General features: G+C 41.6%; 1 protein-coding gene across 3 annotated transcripts in view; it reads right to left on the bottom strand.

Moving 5' to 3' along the window:
- dnmbp (dynamin binding protein) overlaps positions 1-24,714 on the bottom strand; it is a 47,652-nt gene that overhangs the window by 22,523 nt on the left and 415 nt on the right. For 2 of the 3 annotated variants that reach the window (XM_058061612.2, XM_058061611.2), the window contains exons 2-4: positions 12,671-12,825; positions 12,394-12,516; positions 8,504-10,381 (exon numbers count right to left, since the gene is read on the bottom strand). In XM_058061612.2, the coding sequence (XP_057917595.2) occupies positions 8,504-10,381; positions 12,394-12,516; positions 12,671-12,815 (2,146 nt within the window). In that variant the 5' untranslated portion in view covers positions 12,816-12,825. Of the gene's footprint in view, positions 1-1,279; positions 3,077-8,503; positions 10,382-12,393; positions 12,517-12,670; positions 12,826-24,714 lie in introns of those variants that run through there. The other variant, XM_058061614.2, reaches the window with a different exon arrangement.

Raw genomic sequence — 24,714 nt, 5'->3', positions numbered from 1 at the left:
AACTAGCTTGAGGGACAATGACAACAAAAACCAAGAATCCGCAAAACTAGTTCTGCAGGTTTGCACACAGAGGAGGAAATAGTTTGGTCTCATAAAAAAAAAATATATATATATCCGGAAACAGGGAAAAGACTCCGTACCAGCATTTTGAAAGCCCCTAAGGCAGGGGTCTCAAACTAGTGTCCTGCGGGCCACATTTGGCCCGCGGGCCGCGTGTTCAGCCCCCCTTGTGATGTATGGGTGTATGTATATATGGAGATGTTATTGTGAGCCATGCATCGTGTATCTTGAGGTATCCCGAGATTCCCAAACCTGTTCCCAACACTTCATGTGTCTTCAGCACCCCCCCCCCCCCAAAGTAAATTGAGTTCGAGAACCCTGATCTAGAGGATCATTAAACAATGTGAAGACAAAACCGAACCATGCATTAACATTTTACAGCAGGGGTCTCAAACATGCGGCCCACGGGCCAAATGTGGTCCGCAGGACACTAGTTTGAGGCCCCCTGCCTTGATATGAAAGTGCAAGTTTGATATGGATGCTGTATGGTATCATGTACCCAGAAAAAATTATTATTACGTTTGATTAATGTTCATGTTAAAGGTTAAATAACTGTTAATAGTTATCCTCCCTATCCGTGTGGAAGTGGTAAGTTTTTGGCTATTTTAAGTTTCAAGGAAATAACTTGCCAAAACACTAGCCAAAGATCCTCTATATGACAGAAGCATTGTTTTGGTTTTTTTTAGGAACCTGCTGCAAATTAACTCATGGGCCAGTGTGATGTCATTTATGGACAGTTACTATGGTACACATAATGTCACATGATGTCATATCACCTTGTACTTCGGTACGGGACAAAAAATAAAAAAAATCAAAATTCCAAAAAAAATGTTTTTTAAATTAAATTAAATTAAATTAAATTAAATTAAATTAAATTAAATTAAATTAAATTAAATTAAAAAAACACACAAAAAAACCTTAAACTATATTAGGAAAGCAGGAAGTGAACAAATGTAACAGTTACTGATTGTAAAAGTACCAGATGGAGGAGTAGGATTTAATAAGCTTTGCTTCTTCCTACTCCTTTTTGGACATGTGGAACTGTGAACTGATTATGGGATGCATTCAATTGTAATCTGATGCATGTTCAAATGAAATAAAACCATTAGCATTAGCATTAGCATTACCATTTATGGGTCAGGTTTGCCTCCAAGCCCCCGGCTGAATAGTCCTCACTCTTTTCAAACCAACACACAAAGTACCTTATCTGACTGTTTACCTTGGTTCTGCTTCCTGTTAGTGGCGAAGGGTGACTTTCGCAGAGAGCTGGGCGCCGTCTTCCTGTAGAAGCTGTTACGATCTAAGGATCCGACATAAACGGGCTTCCGACCACGCTTTGGACCACCGGTTCTGGCGCTTGACTCGTATCCTTTTTCCTGTTCTTCACTGCGACTGTACGTGCCGGGGTCTTCAAATGAGTGCCTGAGCGCCAGTTTCTGGTTTTGCTGTTCGACCCATTCCTCGCAGTGAGTCTTACGGTCTTTTTTGGGGTGATCCACATAATCGACGGATACCGAACGCAGATCACGGTATCGGTGTTTGGGTTTATGATGGGAACGTCCTTCGTCTCTTGATTCGTAAGGGTCTGTTTCGGTGAAGTGATGGCGGCCGTCGTTCTTGTAGGGTTCCCGTCGGTCGTAGTGTTCCTTGGCTCTGTGGTCCTGCTTCCTCTTGTGGTCTTGATGGTGGTCTCTGCTGTCGTCGTCTTTGTATCTGGAATAGCGGTCCCTCTCTTTATCGTCGCTACGTTCATCCAATTCGGAATCATACTGTCCTCGCCGTCGACTGCTGGAATTTCCGTCGCTTCTTCGGTAGTAGTCTTCCCGGTCTTGGTAAGTATGTTCTCTGCGATGATCCTCATAGTAGAACTTCCGCTCCTTATAACGTTCTTCATCTTCTCTATGATGATAATAATCTTTTTCCCGATAGCGTTGACCCTCTTTAGAGTCGTGATGGTCTTGGGAATAATCACGAAATTCCTCCCTATAAACGTCGTCATAGTAGTCGTCGTATTTGCGGTCGTACCGATCACGTTCTTTGAGATCATTCCTGTGACGTCTCCGTTCCTCGTAATATTCCCTGTCATTGTAGAGATCATGTTTTCTGTCGTATTTGTTATCGTACTCGTCGTATTCCCGGTGACTCCTCCGAGCGGAATCGTCAGTGTTCCGTTCTCTGACTCTATACTCTCTTCTTCTGTCGTCATCAAATTTATTGTATCCATCTTGATTCCTGATGTCCGTTTCTTGTGGTGTTTGGACGCCGTGTTGGTTGTAATCTTCCGGGCCTTGGTAGAAGCAATGTTTTCCTTTCCATTCCGATATCCTCAAATCCAGATGACCGTCCTCGGAACCTGGGTGATAGTAAACATTTTGTCCTTGAAGCCTGTTCTGTTCATTATATTCCCAGTTTGGTTGGTTGCCTTGTATGGCCTGGTTTTGGTGATCCCATTGACCAGGCCACGGAGTTGGTACGACGCCCCCAACGGCTACCATGGGGCCTCTCTGAACAGGCATCATTGGAATCGGGCAACCGGGAATCGGAACCGGGTTAGCGGGTCTTGCTGCTATCATAGCTTGCTGTGGATGGTGGCCAGGAGGAACCGGAGGAACGACGCCATAACCAGGAAATACAACCTGTTGATGCTGAAGTTGGTGTAGTTGCTGTAAATGTTGAAGATGAGCAACCCTTTCCTTCTCCTTAGCCCATCCGGCATCTCCGAGCTCCTCCACACTCTTCCCCCTCCTCACCGGGGCCTCGGGAGCAAAGTTCCAGTCCACGGGAGCAAACATAACAGGGTTGCCGTAAACGACCGGGTTCTTCATTTTGTTTCGAATCAAAGCTCCTTGGAAGTTGATGCGTCTTCAGTTAGGCTTATTCCTTTGCTCAAAATTCCGGCATTCCATGACAAAGCGCCGTGGGAGACACCACCTGTTCGGCATGTTGTGTGTAAGCGACTGGTTTTGTTTCTCCTTGTCTTCTCTCTCCGCAGCCTCAGCGGGACTGCCTTGCCCAAGCGCCTCCCAGCTCTCTCAGTGGAACTGAATCATACCCTCCCCGCTGTCATGTCAGCCAATTGTTGAAGACAAGAGGACGAGGGGGGCGGGGGGCGGGGGGTTACTGGAGCAGGGCCCCTCCTTCTTGGGTTAATGATTCAGTAGAGTCACATGAGTGGAGGATTAGCCCCCTGGTAGCCACTCCCATTGTTTAAATTGGCTACTATCTCTGCAGGAAAACACTCTGCCTGGAGGGGAGGTGGGGGGGGGGGGTCTTTAATGGACGACGGAGACAAATTCCACAATATATTTTCACTGGAGAGAACAATCCTCCATCTTTAACTCTATCCTGTTTTCTTTCGTGTGCAATTTCCTGGTCACCAGGACACTAAAACTGTTTTTTTTTCATTAGTTTAGACCAGGGGTCTCAAACATGTGGCCCGCATGACACTAGTTTGAGGCCGCCGCCTTGATATGAAAGTTTAATGTTAGTGCGGCCCGCACCAAGTTTGATATGGATGCTGTATGGCAGGGGTCTCAAACATGCGGCCCGCGGGCCAAATGTGGCCCGCAGGACACTAGTTTGAGGCCCCCGCCTTGATATGAAAGTTTAATGTTAGCGCGGCCCGCGCAAGTTTGATATGGATCAGTTTTTGGCGATTTTGGATGCTGTATGGTATCATGTACCCAGAAAAAATTATTACGTTTGATTAATGTTCATGTTGAAGGTTAAATAACTGTTAATAGTTATCCTCCCTATCCGTGTGGAAGTGGTAGGTTTTTGCCTATTTTGGATGCTGTATGGTATCATGTACCCAGAAAAAATTATTACATTTGATTATGTTCATGTTAAAGGTTAAATAACTGTTAATAGTTATCCTCCCTATCCGTGTGGAAGTGGTAAGTTTTTGGCTTTTTAAGTTTAAAGGAAATAACTTTGAAGGCTACCGTTTAGGTCGCTAGCTCTCTAGTTTGCGAGTTAGCATGTGTCTCAAGACCCTGCAGTTGCGCAATATGTTGTAAATAAAAAGAGTATAAATGTGACTATAGTCGTGTTTTGTCATGTCTACAGGGCTCTGAAAAAAAATAATTTGTCTACCCACCAATTATATGTGGTTTCTTAAGTTTTTATTATTTGCTGTTTTATTATTATTATTATATTTATTTATTACTGATTGATTTTCTTTATTCTCGATTTGTTTATTTATTTTTCATCTTATTTTGTGTAGAAAAATAAAAAGTAAGATATTTGAGAACAGTGGAATGTTTTATCAGAGCTTTTATTGTAGAAAATCGGAACCAAAACAAGTTATTTTTTAATTTATTTAGTTTATTAATTTTTCTGTTTTTAATAAATGCTTTTTTTTTTGTTTTTTTTTTGGAAAATCTGATGCGGCTCAGTCTTACCCAGACCCTAGCTCCAGGTGGTCTGTATTTGTTTTGATACTGTTACTGTCTTACTTACACAATACATAAAGTACATAAAGACAGGTCACTAATCCTGGTTGTAGGACTATCCATATATCTGTACACTACAGAACTAGAATAGGACTATATTTAGATTAAATTGAGTGTAGCGAATTAAAAAACACAAACAGCTCGATTATGGAGCAGCGGGTCTGAAAGAGTCGAAGCAAAAGGACACAATGAGCTTTTGTTGTAAACTATCCTAACTCTCAGAGGCGACCTCAAACTTTTAGTGTGAGAAAAAAAAAAAACCACAGGCCTTTTCATAAAGCAAGGGCATTATACATGCCCCCCCCCACACCCGCCTTGTGCTCTGTAACTCAGTTCTCAATGAAAGAGGCCGCCACTACAGGAACAGGTTTAAAGGACTTGCACACAAATAAAGAGGCGCTCCCGTGGGACAGTGTCAATTTACTTTTTTTTAAAAATCAGGGTGTGCATTTTGTTAAATTGTTTCTTCATTAAGAAAGTTTAATTGAGAGCCAAAGTAATGAACTCATAAACCGGTATCCAGGTCATGCTAACAGGAAATACATATCTTTAATGACAGACTATCTCACTGCCAAATGTGTGAAGAGTGACTAATGCGATTGCTCCTCGCCTTTTATATATACGATAAATAAGAAAATAAGAAATGAACAGAATAATCAAAATTATATGTCGTCTTTGTGTTATATCGCATTTCATCGCTAAGTATCGGATCCCATTATTAATGACCTATTAGTGAGCTATCCCATAAATAGCCAAAAACTTACCACTTCCACACGGATAGGGAGGATAACTATTAACAGTTATTTAACCTTCAACATGAACATTAATCAAACGTAATAATTTTTTCTGGGTACATGATACCATACAGCATCCAAAATAGCCAAAAACTTACCACTTCCACACGGATAGGGAGGATAACTATTAACAGTTATTTAACCTTCAACATGAACATTAATCAAACGTAATAATTTTTTCTGGGTACATGATACCATACAGCATCCAAAATAGCCAAAAACTTACCACTTCCACACGGATAGGGAGGATAACTATTAACAGTTATTTAACCTTCAACATGAACATTAATCAAACGTAATAATTTTTTCTGGGTACATGATACCATACAGCATCCATATCAAACTTGCGCAGGCCGCACTAACATTAAACTTTCATATCAAAGCGGGGGCCTCAAACTAGTGTCCTGCGGGCCACATTTGGCACATTATTTTTTTCAGATTCAAATTAACAAAGCATTATTAGTGCCCTGTAGACATGACAAAACACGACTATAGTCACATTTATACTCTTTTTATTTACAACATATTGCGCAACTGCAGGGTCTTGAGACACATGCTAACTCGCAAACTAGAGAGCTAGCGATCTAAACGGTAGCCTTCAAGTTATTTCCTTTAAACTTAAATAGCCAAAAACTTACCACTTCCACACGGATAGGGAGGTTAACTATTAACAGTTATTTAACCTTTAACAGGAACATGAATCAAATGTAATAATTTTTTCTGGGTACATGATACCATACAGCATCCATATCAAACATACTTTCATATCAAGGCGGGGGCCTCAAACTAGGCCGCATGTTTGAGACCCCTGATGTACAGTATTTAGTGTTTTATTAGTGTAGTTTGTCATTTATGTTATGTGTACAGTATGATTTCCTATTACCGAACTATTGGAGGCTAATTCTGGTGCCATTGAAGATGTTTTACATTGCGCTAAAAAGGAGCAAAATCTGTAATCTACTTACGTAAGACACTTTTTAATTATCGGTGTTAGCTTTCATTTCCAGAACATGACCGAAACTGCGTATTTGTGTTATGCAGCATTCCGATGCTGGTAGTTATGTAGCTTATGTAAATGAATCACTGAACACAAAAAGGAAAAACAAAGGAATTGTGTTGCTATAGTCACTCCTGTATCAAGTATAATAATATATATTGAATAAATATGTATTAAGAATGCATTTAAAAGTTTCTACATCTAAATCCTACATAAGAAATTTTTTTAAAAATTGCAGAATTATGCAGAAAAGTAGTTCTAGCAAGAAACGTGGTGATGAGATGTTCACTTTCAGTCATCAGGTGCTGGCTTCCTTGCAACAATAAACCTCCATTGTTTCTCCAAGTGTCACGTTTTGCAAAACACACGCCCTGCTCAAGCATGATAAAAACACTCCTGGCTGCACACAAAGTGTAGTCTGCACGCACTCCACTGATAAGGACACGCCTTTTCTGTGAACTGAGCACTGTGAAAGTGGGGAAACCCAACAGTGACGGCAAATATACTTTTATTAAGTGTGTGCTGTCGAGGCCCGACTGGAAAATAGGGAGGTGTTCATGGAATGTTTCATTATTGTTGTGCGACTTTAATTAATCAAAATAATCCCCGACTACATGGGGAGAGACAAGTCCAGTCTGTGGCGTATTTTCTGAAATTAAATGTAATTAAACACAGCCAGGGCTGCACAGTGGATGAGTGGTGAGCGTGCAGACCTCACAGCTCGGAGACCAGGGTTCAATTCCACGCGGGTTTTTCGAGGTACTCCGGTTTCCTCCCACATTCCAAAAACATGCTAGGTTAATTAGCGACTCCAAATTGTCCATAGGTATGAATGTGAGTGTGAATGGTTGTTTGTCTATATGTGCCCTGTGATTGGCTGGCCACCAGTCCAGGGTGTACCCCGCCTCTTGACCGAAGACAGCTGGGATAGGCTCCAGCACCCCCCGCGACCCTCGTGAAGAAAAAGCGGTAGAAAATGAATGAATGAATAAACACAACCAGGGCTGCACGGTAGGGAAGTGGTTAGTGTGCAGGCCTCACAGCTTGGAGACCCGAGTTCGATTCCACCCTCGGCCATCTCTGTGTAGAGATTGCATGTTCTCCCCGTGCATGCGTGGATGAATATGAATATGAATATGAATTTGAGAAGATGGAGCGTGCCACAGCATCAATGTTCTAGTTTGTGGAATATTATATTTGAATAAAATTGCAGCAAATCTGTTACTGAATGTGTACAATTATTTGATATCTGTCTAATCAAATTTTATTATTGTTTACAAAAATGTACCACTAGATGGAGCCTGCGTACCACCAGTGGTACGCGTGCCACAGTTTGAAGATTGATGTTCTAGTTTTTGGACAATATTATATTTGAATAAAAATTGCAGCTAATCTGTAGTTACTCGATGTGTACAATTATTTAATATCCGTCTAATCTAATTTTATTATTGTTTACAAAAATGTACCACTAGATGGAGCCTGCGTACCACCAGTGGTACTCGCGCCACAGTTTGAGCATCCATGTTCTAGATTTTGCTGTTTTTTGGAAATATTATATTTGAATAAAATTGCAGCAAATCTGTTACTGAATGTGTACAATTATTTGATATCTGTCTAATCAAATTTTATTATTGTTTACAAAAATGTACCACTAGATGGAGCCTACGCGTGCCACAGTTTGAAGATTAATGTTCTAGTTTTTGGACAATATTATATTTGAATAAAAATTGCAGCTAATCTGTAGTTACTCAATGTGTACAATTATTTAATATCTGTCTAATCTAATTTTATTATTGTTTACAAAAATGTACCACTAGATGGAGCCTGCGTACCACCAGTGGTACTTGCGCCACAGTTTGAGCATCCATGTTCGAGTTTTTGCTGTTTTTGGACTATATTTGAATAAAATTGCAGCAAATCTGTTACTAAATGTGTACAATTATTTGTTTTTGCTGTTTTTGGACAATATTATATTTGAATAAAATTGCAGTTAATCTGTAGTTAATTAAATAATTGTACACATTGAGTATCTGTCTAATCTAATTTTATTAATGTTTACAAAAATGTACCACTAGATGGAGCCTGTGTACCACCAGTGATACTTGTGCCACAGTTTGAGAATCAATGTTCTAGAAGAGTGATGGAAGTGAAATTGAGTTAACTCGCGATTAAAACTGACTACCAAACATGACTCTTACCTTGCAACTGAAGCTGCTCCAAGGCCAGCGTCTCCAACGTGTAGGTGCAGAACTCCAGGTTCTCCATGACCTGCACACGGGCCGTCTCCTCCTCTTCCTCCTCGAGAATGGCCCTGAGCTCCTCGGCGGTGCGGGCGTACGCCTCCATGTCGTTCTCCACTTCCTGTAGCCGTAACAAGAGCTGGTAATTGTCCTCCTGCTCCTTTTGCCTTTGACTCTCCATCTCCATCTCCATCTCCAGATCTTTCTCGGTTTCTAACTGGAGGTGGAGCTCACGTTCTTGGGCGTCTGCGAGGTCACCAAAGTCAGCCGCTTGTGAGTCAAAGAGGTTTAAAGGCGGCTCAAAGAAGATGGGGGTGTTGAGGGAGTTAGCGAGTGGAGGTGCGGAAGTCAGTTTCGGGGAGCGAGGAGGAGGTGGACGTGGAGCAGGGCGGGCCGGTCTACTGGCGGACGAAACGTGAGGACGAATAACTTGTGGTCGAGGCGGAGGAGGGCGAAGGCTCCTGCGTCTCTCCAGCGACGAGGACGCAGATGTGGACGCCGGGGAACGCGACGAACCCCGTATGATGTCGCTCTCGTCGGCGAAGTCCAAAATGGAGAAGTGTCTCGACGCACCGGATGTCAAGCTCTTCTCAAATTCGAAGAGCTGCTGCGAGAGTTTGGCTTCCAAGTCGCCGGGACACAGGAGAGCCTCCAAGGCGATGGATGACGGCTTGAAACCGTTGGAGCCCGGCGCTCTCTGCGGCTGAGTGGCTTGTCTTGTCATCTTCTTCTCCTTACGGGTCTCGACCAGACCGGTCAATATTTGTCCGAGAGTTGCACTTTTATTAACAGCGGTGGCGCCATCTAGTGGCTGTAGGTGGGACTTCCTGTTGTCTTTCACCCAAGCGGGCTGCCTATTCGGGAGTGTTAGGCTATGACTTAATTTAGGCACCAAAGGTCGTGCGCTACCGTTGTGGTGGTTTTGGCTTCGTGCAGGTAAGCTAGGTCGAGGGGGCGGGATTCTCGGCCTTGCCGGCGGCATCGATTTCGGTCTTTCTGGTCGTTGATTGGCTGTTTTTGAGTCGGAATTGCTTAGATTGCTTTCATTTCTCCATCTCTGCTCTTCACTTCTCTCAAAGTAGTCCAGATCCCATATGGTGTGATCTTCATGGGATATCGACTCAGGGTCCTTCACAGAAGGTCCTGAGATGTATTTCTCCTCGTTTGTGTCCGCTGTCGTTTTCTGTTGATCTAATTTGACAAACCGATGAGGAAAAATCCCACGTTGGCCTCGTAAAACTCCTTCAAGCCAGCCGTCGTCCAACGTATTCACGACACGTATGCGGTCGCCGACGTTAAAGTCCAGTTCTCCAAGCTCCATGGCACGAAATTCATAAAGCGCCACTCCATAAACAGCACCTTCTAAATCTTCATCTTCTTCTTTCAGCTCCTCTTCAACGACTTCTTCAATGGCTTCCTCTTCCTCGTCGTTGCTTAAATACTGACAGTCAGGTTCCTGAGGAGATCGAAGAGGACCCAGGAGCTCCACGAACCCTTCCGGGAAGATCCCGCTACGTCCCTGCAGCTCCCCCTCAAACCAACCGGGCTCAGGCATCCCTGTAATGATGATCAAGTCCCCCTCGCGGAAGTCAAGCTCCTCATGAAGCTGAGCGTGAAGGTTCATGAGAGCCCGAGCCTGGCCGAGCGCGTACGTCGGGAGGTCCGAAGCCTGAGCCTTGGCCGAGCGTTCAGATAGTTGCCTGGAACGGCAGGAAAGGTTGAGTTCCTTCACGCAGGATGTTGGGAAGACACCACGGGTCCCCCAGGCGTTACAGCCATGAAGCCAGGTTTCCCCGAGGTCCATGGAGTCTCCTGTGTCGCAGACTACAACATCGCCTAAAAAACACACAAGATTATTATGATTATTTCAATATTAATTTAGCTGTGTGATGAATTTAGAATCTCAAATTTCAAACCAATTCACGGGGTTTATTAACTGTGCCACATTTTGATTTGTCGGAAAAAAAAAATTATAGCAAAGGTTACACAGTGGGGGTTCGAGTTTTGAGACATATTTACCCTTTTGTGTGCAGCGTTACGTTTCAAAAATTCATAAATTAATTAATTGATCGCTGTCTTGTGGTTGACTATAGCCTATTATTATTCATTCATTCATTCATTTTCTACCGCTTATCCTCACGAGGGTTGCAGGGGTTGCTGGAGCCTATCCCAGCTGTCTTCAGGCGAGAGGCGGGGTACACCCTGGGGACTGGTGGCCAGCCAATCACAGGGAACATATAGACAAACAACCATTCACACTCACATTCATACCTATGGACAATTTGGAATGTTTTTGGAATGTGGGAGGAAACCGGAACACCCGGAGAAAACCCACGCATGCACGGGGAAAACGTGCAAACTCCACACAGAGATGGCCGAGGGTGGAATCGAACTCCGGTCTTCTAGCTGTGAAGCATGCGCGCTAACCGCTCATCCGCCGTGCATTAACTTATTCCTTTTCTACCGCTTATCCTCACAAGGGTCACGGAGGGTACTGGAGCCTATCCTAGCTGTCTTGGGGCGAGAGGTGGGGTACACCCTGGGGACTGGTGGCCAGCCAATCACAGGGCACATTCATACCTATGGACAATTTGGAGTCGCTAATTAACCTAGCATGTTTTTGGAATGTGGGAGGAAACCGGAGAAAACCCACGATCATAACATACATAGAGATGGTTGAGGGTGGAATCGAACGCGGGTCTCCTAGCTGTGAGGCCTGCATGCTAACCACTCGATCACCGTGCAGGCAAAAAACAAACTATTATAGGTGTAAATAATGTATTCTGTATGCAAAGTTAGCCCTGTTTGATTTTTCTACATAATTGTAGGATCAAAGCAATGCTAGAAGTTATGTGTGTGTGTGTGGGGGGGGGGGGTCACATTCCAAAAACCAAGCAGCTCCGCCTCCCATTGTGTCTATGCGGATCAAAACTGGGACGCAGCCAATGTTGAGCGTGAAAACACATATACAGGAAATGAATGTGAGACAGACCATTTTCCTATTATGACAAAAACAACACATGTCAATGTATTCTTAACTGGTGGTTGCTATTTTAAATAGTCAGTCTCAAGAACGACTGGTGGAATATTACCGTAATTACCAGTATAAAGGATCTTTGTAAATGAAATACATGAAAAATCATGTTGCGCTATCTGGGGACATCTAGTGGGGAGCTTGGGGAAAGTATCCTGACACAATAGACCAGGGGTCTCAAACTCAATTTACTTGGGGGCCACTGGAGCTCGGGTCTGGGTGAGACAAAGCATTATTAGAGCCCTGTAGACATGACAAAACACGACTATAGTCACATTTATACTTTTATTATTTACAACATATTGCGCAACTGCAGGGTCTTGAGACACATGCTAACTCGCAAACTAGAGAGCTAGCGACCTAAACGGTAACCTTCAAGTTATTTCCTTTCAACTTAAATAGCCAAAAACTTACCACTTCCACACGGATAGGGAGGATAACTATTAACAGTTATTTAACCTTTAACATGAACATTAATCAAACGTAATATTTTTTTCTGGGTACATGATACCATACAGCATCCATATCAAACTTGCGCGGGCCGCACTAACATTAAACTTTCATATCAAGGCGGGGGGCCTCAAACTAGTGTCCTGCGGGCCACATTTGGCCCGCGGGGCCGCGTGTTTGAGACCCCTGCAATAGCCGCACGTCACACACACACACATATATATATATATATATATATAAAACCAGTTTACCTGAGTGCAGTGACATCAATAAGTTATGCTAAGTAAGAAAACACTGTAGATTAGACTTCAATCCAACTTCATCGGTTTCAGTCACATGGCTAAGATAACACGGGAAGTAGTACCTCTCTTCAGGGGAAGACTTCCTGTCTCTGTGCCGCTGAAATCATTGATGCACACGTAGAGTCTGTCTCCAGGCTTGGTGCCGGGAATGGTAACCTCTTCCACAAAGGTGCTGGGAAACTGACCTGAAGACGGCACAAAGAAGGAAAAACCCAACTTCCTTAGTCCATTAAAAAAAATTCCAACTTCCTCAGTCCATAAAAAAATATTTAGTCACAGTAGTAAACTCGTAAACAAATGTATTAATATCCCTCAATGCTCAATCACGGGTGTCGTTACCTGTGACGCCATCTTTGCTACCGAGCAACCAGAACTCATCCACCACGCTGAGCACCTCGATGACATCGCCAGTGAAGAGGGGCAGCTCCTCAGAGACGCTGGGGAGGAACTCGAACACGGCGCGCACCACCGACCCCGCTTCCATCACTCATAACCTGCAAGGACGGGAGGACATGGACAATAATTATCATGCACAATTCGGCGGCACGGTGGTCGAGTGGTTAGCGCGCAGACCTCACAGCTCGGAGACCAGGGTTCAAATCCACCCTCGGTCATCTCTGTGTGGAGTTTGCATGTTCTCCCCGTTCTCTCCGGGTACTCCTCCCACATTCCAAAAACATGCTAGGTTAATTAGCGACTCCAAATTGTCCATAGGTATGAATGTGAGTGTGAATGGTTGTTTGACGAAATGTGCCCTGTGATTGGCTGGCCACCAGTCCAGGGTGTACCCCGCCTCTCGCCCGAAGACAGCTGGGATAGGCTCCAGCACCCCCGACCCTCGTGAGAATAAGCGGTAGACAATGAATGAGTGGTTTAAAAATGGGCTGCACGGCGATCGAGTGGTTAGAGCACAGGCCTCACAGCTCGGTGACCCGAGTTCAATTCCACCCTCAGCCATTTCTGTGTGGAGTTTGCGTGGGTTTTCTCCGGGTATTCCGGTTTCCTCCCACATTCCAAAAACATGCTAGGTTAATTAGCGACTCCAAATTGTCCATAGGTATGAATGTGAGTGTGAATGGTTGTTTGACGAAATGTGCCCTGTGATTGGCTGGCCACCAGTCCAGGGTGTACCCCGCCTCTCGTCCGAAGACAGCTGGAATAGGCTCCAGCACCCCCGCGACCCTCGTGAGGAAAAGCGGTAGAAAATGAATGAATGAATGAATCATGCCCAATTCCACATGCATGGAGATTAACTCAACTAAACTCAACTAACTCAATTAAAGATAAGAAATGACATAATGGAGTAAGACTGTATTAATGACCTACAACCTAAATGTAAAATAAGCAAAGGAGCGCTACGTGATGCTGCACCGATGAAATTAGCTACACGGACGATACATCTGGTGTGAATTTGAAGTAACTCACTAATTCCATGTCTTGGCTAAAAGGGAAATGAGAGAAGATGGATGCAGTTTCCCTTAGAGTCAATGAGGGCCCTGTTAAAAAGAATGATGAGAGGGAGGGGGTGGGTGGAGAAACAGGACTAAGACGCCATTAAGTGCTACTGTCACTGGGGAGACACATGACTCACGTTAACCTGGGGACGAAAACCGGGGGACAACTAATGGCATCCCTTAAGAACAATAACATCACCATTTATATGTTTAGATGTGAAATATGTATTTCAGTCAGTAAAAACACAAACCCCCCCTAACCGACCTTGAGGCTGCACGGTAGTGAAGTGGTTAGCGTGCAGGCCTCACAGCTAGGTGACCCGAGTTCAATTCCCGAGTTTGCATGTTCTCCCGTGCATGCGTGGGTTTTCTCCGGGTACTCCCACATTCCAAAAACATGCTAGGCTAATTAGCGACTCCAAATTGTCCATAGGTATGAACATGAGTGTGAATGGTTGTTTGTCTATATGTGCCCTGTGATTGGCTGGCCACCAGTCCAGGGTGTACCCCGCCTCTCGCCTGAAGACAGCTGGGATAGGCTCCAGCAACCCCGCGACCCTTGTGAGGATAAGCGGTAGACAATGAATGAGTGGTTTAAAAATGGGCTGCACGGTGGTCGAGTGGTTAGCACGCAGGCCTCACAGCTAGATGACCCGAGTTCAATTCCACCCATGGCCATCTCTGTGTGGAATCTGCATGTTCTCCCCGTGCATGCGTGGGTTTTCTCCGGGTACTCCGGTTTCCTCCCACATTCCAAAAACATGCTAGGTTAATTAGCGACTCCAAATTGTCCATAGGTATGAATGTGAGTGTGAATGGTTGTTTGTCTATATGTGCCCTGTGATTCAGGGTGTACCCCGCCTCTTGCCTGAAGACAGCTGGGATAGGCTCCAGCACCCCCCCCCCCGCGACCCTTGTGAGTATAAGCAGTAGAAAATGAATGAATGAATGAATGTATTGCAATATTTGATTAGACTAATAATAGGCTATAGTCAACCACAAGACAGCGATCAATGAATTAATTTATGAATTTTTGAAATTTAATGACTGTATTATGGCATGAGTGGTTAGCACGCAGGCCACACAGCTAGGAGACCCGAGTTCGATTCCATCTCTGGCCGGGTTTGCTCTGGGTACTCCGGTTTCCTCCCACATTCCAAAAACATGCTAGGTTAATTGTCGACTCCAAATTGTCCATAGGTATGAATGTAAGTGTGAATGGTTGTTTGTCTATATGTGCCCTGTGATTGGCTGACAACCAGTCCAGGGTCTCACTGGGATAGGCTCCAGCACCCACACAACCCTATGAGGATAAACGGTCGAAAATGAATGAATGGCTGTCCTATATTCGGTTACATTACATGGATGCTTTATATTCTTCCATCACAATAGACAGGCTAGACAGGGTAGAGACAGCAGGACTGGAAGTCTAATGAAATGCGGCTTGCCTCATCTACTGTATATTCGTTTTGGGAGTGAGTATTACTTGCTGTTAATTATGAAATACATGCATTTTTGGTCAGTAAATACATGTACGAATGCCTACAGAGGCGTTATGCTGCCATCTGTTGTTTTGGCATAAACACAACTTGAGTTCTTGTGTGGGGAGAGATGTTTTTGACTCTGAAACAAGAGAAAAAAATTGTCAAAATGCAGAAATACAAAATGCAGAAATTATCAATTAAAAAAAAACAAAAACAATAGCTGTAAATGCTCTGGTATGCAAAACATGTCCTAAAAGGGTGTGTACTACCAAATGCACATTTCAGTTTTTTCATAACATTTTGTGTTTGGGCTAAAAAAAAATATCATCTGAAAGGGAATCGAACTTTTCAACCCCTCAAAACCATCAATGTGTTCACCTGGACTGCTGCAGCGGCTTTCCGTCAGCTAATCCGTGAAGAAGATCTGCAATCTGCATCCAGTCAGACAAGCTTCTTATTGTTATTTATGGGTCCACAAGAGAGTGTGTCAGCGTTGCTCGGTGACTTTTTACACTCAGTTTCCCGTGGAATGACGACACCAGCACGTTCAGCGCGATGGCAACGCTGTGGACTTTTCTAGCCATGCAGAGAGTTGTACATTACGGTTCTAGCAGTGGAGAATGTGGGAGTGCCGACACCACGATGTGTCCTTGCTTGCAATGCTTATGGCTTCACCTTATGAAAAAAAAAAAGCTTAAAAAAATCTTAGCCGTAAATAAACATTCTCCACACACACGGAACTCACTTGTGTGTCCTTCAAAATAAGAGTGTCTTCTGCCCGATGTCTGTGTAAATGAAACAAGAGTGTCATAAATATGTCCTAAATGTAGTACAGTTGGGAGTGACCATGATGGATAGGATCAGGAACGAGTACATCACAGTGACATTACATGTTAGGTGGAGGTAGCAGAGATGAGGATACTGAAGTTCTCATTGGGAGTGACCATGATAGATAGGATCAGGAACAAGTACATCAGAGGGACATTACATGTTAGCCGGAGGTAGCAGAGATGAAGATGCTGAAGTTCTCATTGGGAGTGACCATGATGGATAGGATCAGGAACGAGTATATCACAGTGACATTACATGTTAGCTGGAGGTAGCACAGATGAAGATGCTGAGGTTCTCATTGGGAGTGACCATGATGGATAGGATAAGGAACAATTACATCAGAGGGACATTACATGTTAGCTGGAGGTAGCACAGATGAGGGTGCTGAGGTTCTCATTTAGAGTGACCATGATGGATAGGATCAGGAACGAGTACATCAGAGGGACATTACATGTTAGCTGGAGGTAGCAGAGATGAGGATGCTGAGGTTCTCATTGGGAGTGACCATGATAGATAGGATCAGGAACGAGTACATCAGAGGGACATTACATGTTAGCCGGAGGTAGCAGAGATGAGGATGCTGAGGTTCTAATTGGGAGTGACCATGATGGATAGGATCAGGAACGAGTACATCACAGTGACATTACATGTTAGCTGGAGGTAGCAGAGATGAAGATGCTGAGGTTCTCATTGGGGGTGACCAGGATGGATAGGATCAGGAATGAGTACATCAGAGGGACATTACATGTTAGTTGGAGGTAGCAGAGATGAGGATGCTAAAGTTCCCATTGGGAGTGACCAGGATGGATAAGATCAGGAAAGAGTACATCAGAGGGACATTACATGTTAGTTGGAGGTAGCAGAGATGAGGATGCTAAAGTTCCCATTGGGAGTGACCATGATGGATAGGATCAGGAACGAGTACATCAGAGGGCCATTACATGTTATGTCCATATTACCCAACTCTAATGTAAAGATAAATGTGGGCTAACAAACTGTATTTTCAATGGTTTTCAGTTCCAATCTATCTATATTTCAACTGAAATACCTGTTATGTGGAAGTCCTGGATTTCCCACACATTCCAGGACCACACACACACAGTGTAAGATTATGGAAAATAAAATATTGGTTTGGTAGCGCTTGAACGTCTTCTGTGACTGCAACCTGTTAAAAGTCAGCTGCCTCTGACTCATCAGAAGTGCCAGACGGAGGCCAGTTTGTTTGGATTTAAGAAGAAACTGACATCATTTAGCAAACTTGTGCTCGGCTATGAAGTTTTCAGTGTGTGATGATTTGACTTTCAAAAGGTAGACTTTAGAAAAAAGTTGTCTCTCTTGCATTGAAAAAGTTTACAAGGTCAACTGTGGTCACAATCCTGGTGCACGACGGTGCTTCGAACAAACAAGCTGACACACTAAAAACTGTGAAAGAGACAGCGTGTGCCACTTGGCACCGTCGTGGAGTAAGTAAGAGTATTATGGTAGACAGCTAGGTCAACAGCTGACACACTGTATACAAACACATGCACACAACACACAACACACACACACGACAGCTGGCCGAGGGACACAGCGCCAGCTGTCTATGGTCCTGGGACCGTCATCATCACCTTTTTACCAACGCTCATGTCTAAAGCAGGGCTATTTAACCGGGGGGTTCTGGGGGTCACATTTTCAGAAACAATGACCTACCCTACCGAGCGAAAGTAAAGATTTGTTATTATTTTATAGAGGAACATGACCTCAACTTGGCACCAGTGTCGCCCCCTCCTGGTTGAAAATCAATCATACACCAGTCATAATTTACATAGTCATATCATTATGGTTGCTAAAAGTCACTCAAAAGTCCATTCATTCTGCGAAGGAACCAACACGCCCAGGTGTCGTGACAGAGGCATGGCGTCTTCCAGCCTGTTTGGTACAGAGAGAGAGGAGGTAAACTAATATGGATGCACGTATCAATTTATCAAGGCTGTTTGTTTTTATTTATTGTGCGATTAATTCAGTCTCCATTTATTCTGCTATAGAACCAACACGCCCAGGTGTCATGACAGAGGCATGGCGTCATCCAGCCTGTTTGGTACAGACAGAGAGGAGGTAAACGAATACGGATGCACATATCAATTTATCACGGCCGTTTGTTTTTATTTATTGTGCGATTAATTTAGTCTCCATTTATTCTGCTATCGAACCAACATGCCCAGGTGTCGTGACAGAGGCATGGAGTGAACCTTCTTGTCTTCCAGCCTGTTTGGTACAGTGAGAGAGGAGGTAAACGGATACACATATCAATTTATCAAGGCCATTTGTTTTTATTTATTGTGCTATTAATTCAGTCTCCATTTATTCTGCTATAGAATCAACACGCCCAGGTGTCGTGACAGAGGCATGGAGTGAACCTTCTTGTCTTCCAGCCTGTTTGGTACAGAGAGAGAGAGGCGTAAACGAATACGGATGCACATCAATTTATCACGGCCGTTTGTTTTTATTTATTGTGCGATTAATTTAGTCTCCATTTATTCTGCTATCGAACCAACATGCCCAGGTGTCGTGACAGAGGCATGGAGTGAACCTTCTTGTCTTCCAGCCTGTTTGGTACAGTGAGAGAGGAGGTAAACGGATACACATATCAATTTATCAAGGCCATTTGTTTTTATTTATTGTGCTATTAATTCAGTCTCCATTTATTCTGCTATAGAATCAACACGCCCAGGTGTTGTGACAGAGGCATGGAGTGAACCTTCTTGTCTTCCAGCCTGTTTGGTACAGAGAGAGAGAGGCGTAAACAAATACGGATGCACATATCAATTTATCAAGGCTGTTTGTTTTTATTTATTGTGCGATTAATTCAGTCTCCATTTATTCTGCTATAGAACCAACACGCCCAGGTGTCATGACAGAGGCATGGCGTCATCCAGCCTGTTTGGTACAGACAGAGAGGAGGTAAACGAATACGGATGCACATATCAATTTATCACAGCCGTTTGTTTTTATTTATTGTGCGATTAATTAATTTATTGACTATCATGACAGGCCTAATCATAACCAGCATCCTGGAAGTAATCGTTTCGTAGCTTGGTGCTTGTGTGTAAGCGACTCATGTAATCGAATCGATCATGCTTCTTTATGCAAGGAAAAAAAAATCAGTAGGATCGGTTACATAACCACCCATATGCAACACATTTGGCCTCATCTGTGTTGTAAGGCGCGGCGTATCACCAGACACCCTTTGGGGTCCTCTCAAGGAAAACCTTTTTCTGCCTTCCAAACAAGATCTCTCCGTTACCTTGGTGATATGGAACCCCCAAAGACACATACACACTCAACCCCCCCCCCATTCAGCACCGACATCTGAGCTGTTCTCTTGTCTTCGGACATGTTTATGCAAAGTGTGTGTCATTTAGATTCAACACGTGCTTGCGGAAAGGAAGACGTGGGAAGACATGGAAAAGTTCGGACTCTCGCATTCTCTCTCACACATGCATTCGGAATGCCGCTGCGCTCACCGGCCAAACATGAGTGTGTGAGTTGGAGGGTGGTGCAGAAACGGATGAGCCAAAAGGACTCACCCTGAATTTCCTCCTACGTCTACGCAGCCTCGCCGACACATGTGTTGTGCTGTTGTTAAATCCAGGTTTTATAAATCCAAAAGCAGAACTAGGACTCGGTTTTGTTACTATTAATCGTCACTGAAGACGGTCAAGAATTCCACTTCTGCTTAAAAACAGCAGAGCGCTCCTGTCTTGTAGAGGATCTGCGAGTTTTTGCAGAACCCTCCAGTCATATTTAAGATCTCTGATTAGCATTTCTGCAATGGGTCCTTAAAAACAACATAGCGCTCCTGTTATATAACAAATCTTTGAGTCGCATTGATGCAGTCCATGAATCCAAAGACATCACAACAGTCATGTCATATAGAAGATCTTTGATGGGAAGAAGCAAAGATTATTAAAGCTTATTAAATCCTACCCCTCCATCTGGTACTTTTACAATCAGTAACTGTTACATTTGTTCACTTCCTGCTTTCCATAATACAGTTTAAGGGTTTTTTTGTGTTTTTTTTAATTTCCAATTTTTTTTTGTCACGTAACAAAGTACGAGGTGATATGACCATACAATAACATAACGGGTACCATAGTAACTGTCAATATAGTGATACATATATATATATGGTACTTTTACAATCAGTAACTGTTACATTTGTTCACTTCCTGCTTTCCTACTATAATTACATTTTTTAATTTAATTTAATTTAATTTAATTTAATTTAATTTAATTTAATTTAATTTAATTTAATTTAATTTAATTTAATTTAATTTAATTTAAATTTAATTTAATTTAATTTAATTTAATTTAATTTAATTTAATTTAATTTAATTTAATTTAATTTAATTTAATTTAATTTTTGTCACGTAACAAAGTACGAGGTGATATGACCATCCAATGCCATAATGGGTACCATAGTAAGTGTCAGTATAGTGATATATATATGGTACTTTTACAATCAGTAACTGTTACATTTGTTCACTTCCTGCTTTCTTAATTTAATTTAATTTAATTTAATTTAATTTAATTTAATTTAATTTAATTTAATTTAATTTAATTTAATTTAATTTAATTTTTGTCACGTAACAAAGTACGAGGTGATATGACCATCCAATGCCATAATGGGTACCATAGTAAGTGTCAATATAGTGATATATATATGGTACTTTTACAATCAGTAACTGTTACATTTGTTCACTTCCTGCTTTCTTAATTTAATTTAATTTAATTTAATTTAATTTAATTTAATTTAATTTAATTTAATTTAATTTAATTTAATTTAATTTAATTTAATTTAATTTAATTTAATTTAATTTAATTTAATTTAATTTAAGTGATATGAGCATCCAATGACATAATGGCTACCATAGTAAGTGTCAATATAGTGATATATATATATAGCACATCATGACTGGTTCAAGACTCTTCATCCATCCAGGTTTTATTATTATTATTATTTTTTTGTCCCGTTCCAAAGTACGAGATGATAAGACCATCCAATAACATAATGGGTACCACATAATAATCAATGATGTCTCTATGACTGTGAAGCCACATGGTGGGAAAACCACATGGACTGTTTGACAACGGACTCTCCACCCCCTCCGTCCGAAAACTAGAAATGAGTCACCCCGTTTGTTTTTTTTTTTTTTAATATCCAGAAACATCCACCGGCTGTGGAGGTGAATGTATTCGCATGGACTCAGCGTTCACCCAACACAATCGCTATCAATTGGTATCCAGCCCACTCCAGATGGTTCTACCAGTCTGTGTGTGTATATGGCAGGTTTGAATGGTGATGAATGGTGCCTTAGTTGTGTTTCCATTGCTGGCATCGGGTCAACAGAGCATGTTGTCAGCAACATTATACTGCTACTTTAACTGACATACACATTAAATATGTCATATTGTAACATATTTGGGAGAAACTAACACTTTTGCAGCAGATTCCTAAAACCAGCCAGGCGCTGCTAGCAAATAGTTCCCATGACGTCTTAATGACGTTTGTCATTCTAGTGTATTTTCTCCACATTTTGGTCAGGTTCCACTCGTAAAATTTAGAATTTTGAGGTACCACTGAATCAAATGTAATCATATATAATATACAACAGGGGCCTCATACTAGTGTCCTGCGGGCCACATATGGCCCGCGGGCTGCGTGTTGATATGAAAGTTTAATGTTTGATATGGATGCTGTATGGTATCATGTACCCAGAGAAAAATATTACGTTTGATTAATGTTCATGTTAAAGGTTAAATAACTGTTCATAGTTATCCTCCCTATCCGTGTGGAAGTGGTAAGTTTTTGGCTATTTAAGTTGAAAAGAAATAACTTGGAGGCTATCGTTTAGGTCGCTAGCTCTCTTGTTTGCAAGTTAGCATGTGTCTCAAGAGCCTGCAGTTGCGTAATATGTTGTAAATAAAAAGTGACTATAGTTGTTTTTGTTATGTCTACAGGGCTCTAATAATGCTTTGTTCATTTTAATCTGAAAAAAATAATTTGTCTACCCTCCAACTATATGTGGTTTCTTAAGTTTTTATTATTTGCCGTTTTATTGTTATTATTATATTTATTTATTTATTACTGATTGATTGATTTTCTTTATTCTTGATTTGTTTATTTATTTTTCATCTTATTTTGTGTAGAAAAATAAAAAGTAAGATATTTGAGAACAGTGGAATGTTTTATCAGAGCTTTTATTGTAGAAACCAAAGCGAAGTTTTTTTAATTTTTTTTTGTTTTTAATAAATGTGTTTTTTTTTTTTTTTGGAAAGCCTGATGCGGCCCAGTCTCACCCAGACCCTAGCTCCAGTGGCCCCCAAGTAAATTGAGTTTGAGACCCCTGATCTACACAAAGTGGCTGTTTATAGACTTTCATCACCGTATGCACATAATGACTTTATTTTTCCGCATATTCATCAGCACGTGTACAGTAAGTCCATGACATGCCGACTGACAGACATCTCTGGTTTCTTTGTCAGCGACAGCTGATATAAGACCCCTTTGGCAGCGCTGAATAATTCAGTGCGTGTGCATCCAAAATCCTGACCCAGCACTAAATACAAAAGGCATGGCAACGCTTACTTGATTACTGTTATCATTGTAGTTGTGGTAGCACACATAGATAGGGAATGTTTGGCACGGAGGCAAATAAATACATACCTGTGCTAAAGAAGTACTGCCATTCCCATTTGGGAATGTGATATTTTAAAAAATTAAAAGCTCTCAACTTACTGCTTGATCTAGGTTTCTACCTTAAAATCACAAAATTGCGGTTACAAGCGACCACAATGTGTCTGATAAGGTACGAAGCACTATCATCCTGGAGAAACTCGGAATAGAACCATTCGACCACCACAGAGGAGCCAGATGAAGTCTTCATGAGCTTCCCTGCTTAGGCTCCTGCCCCTGTAACCAACCTCATATAAGCAGAAGACTCCCATCCACAAAAGCGGTTGTCAACATAACCAAAATGCGGTTTGTTTGTTTTATGTATTGACTACAACGACAATAAAGCCTTTTGTACATGTGCAAATATTTGCTAGGACTTATATGCTAAGACTAAGTTAAAAAGCCATAGCATTTCAGTATGTGGAATCAAACTATGGAATGGATTGAGTAAGGAAATCAAACAATGCACAACGATGAGCCAATTCAAGAAACAATACAAGCAGTTGATGTTTGCTAAATACAAGGATGAAGAGTCTTGAACCAGTCATGATGTGCTATATATATATCACTATATTGACACTTACTATGGTACCCATTATGTCATTGGATGCTATCTCCTAAATTAAATTAAATTAAATTAAATTAAATTAAATTAAATTAAATTAAATTAAATTAAATTAAATTAAATTAAATTAAATTAAATTAAATTAAATTAAATTAAATTAAATTAAATTAAAAAAGCAGGAAGTGAACAAATGTAACAGTTACTGATTGTAAAAGTACCATATATATATCACTATATTGACACTTACTATGGTACCCATTATGGCATTGGATGGTCATATCACCTCGTACTTTGTTACGTGACAAAAATTAAATAAAATTAAATTTAAAAAAATTAAATTAAATTAAATTTAAAAAAATTAAATTAAATTAAATTTAAAAATGTAATTATAGTAGGAAAGCAGGAAGTGAACAAATGTAACAGTTACTGATTGTAAAAGTACCATATATATATATATCACTATATTGACAGTTACTATGGTACCCGTTATGTTATTGTATGGTCATATCACCTCGTACTTTGGTACGGGACAAAAAAAAATTGGAAATAAAAAAAAAACACAAAAAAACCCTTAAACTGTATTATGGAAAGCAGGAAGCGAACAAATGTAACAGTTACTGATTGTAAACGTACCAGATGGAGGGGTAGGATTTATTAAGCTTTGCTTCTTCCTACTCCTTTTGTGAACTGATTATGGGATGCGCTCAATTGTAATCTGATGCATGTTCAAATGAAATCAAACCATTACCATTACCATTAATCTGGTGGCTAACTAGCAAAACATGTTAATAGTTCCTGTGGTAGCATCCAGATAAATAATACTACCATGATTTTATTTTTGAAGCTTATTTTGCATTGAACAGGAAGTCACTGTGTGCATGTGTAATGCTGCTTAACTACACAGTAGTTATGTAGCTGTTGTCATTTCAGGCTGCTTAGCAATAATGAGGAAGTTAACAACACTACAACTTATGTTGATATTCATAGAAATGACCGCTTTGGTTCGATGTCGACTTAAGCGGGACTTGATGAGTTAGCTGACATGAATGAAACTGACTAGTTTATGTAACTGCTTTTTGTGAGTAGGTTATTTGTTTATATTTTGCCTGCAATACACAGGCTGGGATAGGCTCCAGCACGCCTGTGCATAGAAAATTGGTGCATGGATCCCAAATACTGTCACTGCAGCTTGGGGCAGCTGGAAAGTCTTTGGGGAATATAAAAGACTGACAGGTGAGAGACAACAGGATCATTTAGGATTATTTGGTCTGAAGTCGTTTGAGGCCATGAGATGTGTTTATGGTCACGTGTAAACATGGATACTAATCATT

The sequence above is a fragment of the Doryrhamphus excisus genome, unplaced genomic scaffold, assembly GCF_037039965.1.
Source record: "Doryrhamphus excisus strain RoL-2023G ecotype Guam unplaced genomic scaffold, RoL_Dexc_Guam_v1.1 HiC_scaffold_24, whole genome shotgun sequence".
NCBI lineage: Eukaryota > Metazoa > Chordata > Actinopteri > Syngnathiformes > Syngnathidae > Doryrhamphus > Doryrhamphus excisus.
The sequence above is the reverse complement of the archived record's forward strand: the minus strand, read 5'-3'. Positions and strand labels throughout refer to the sequence as shown.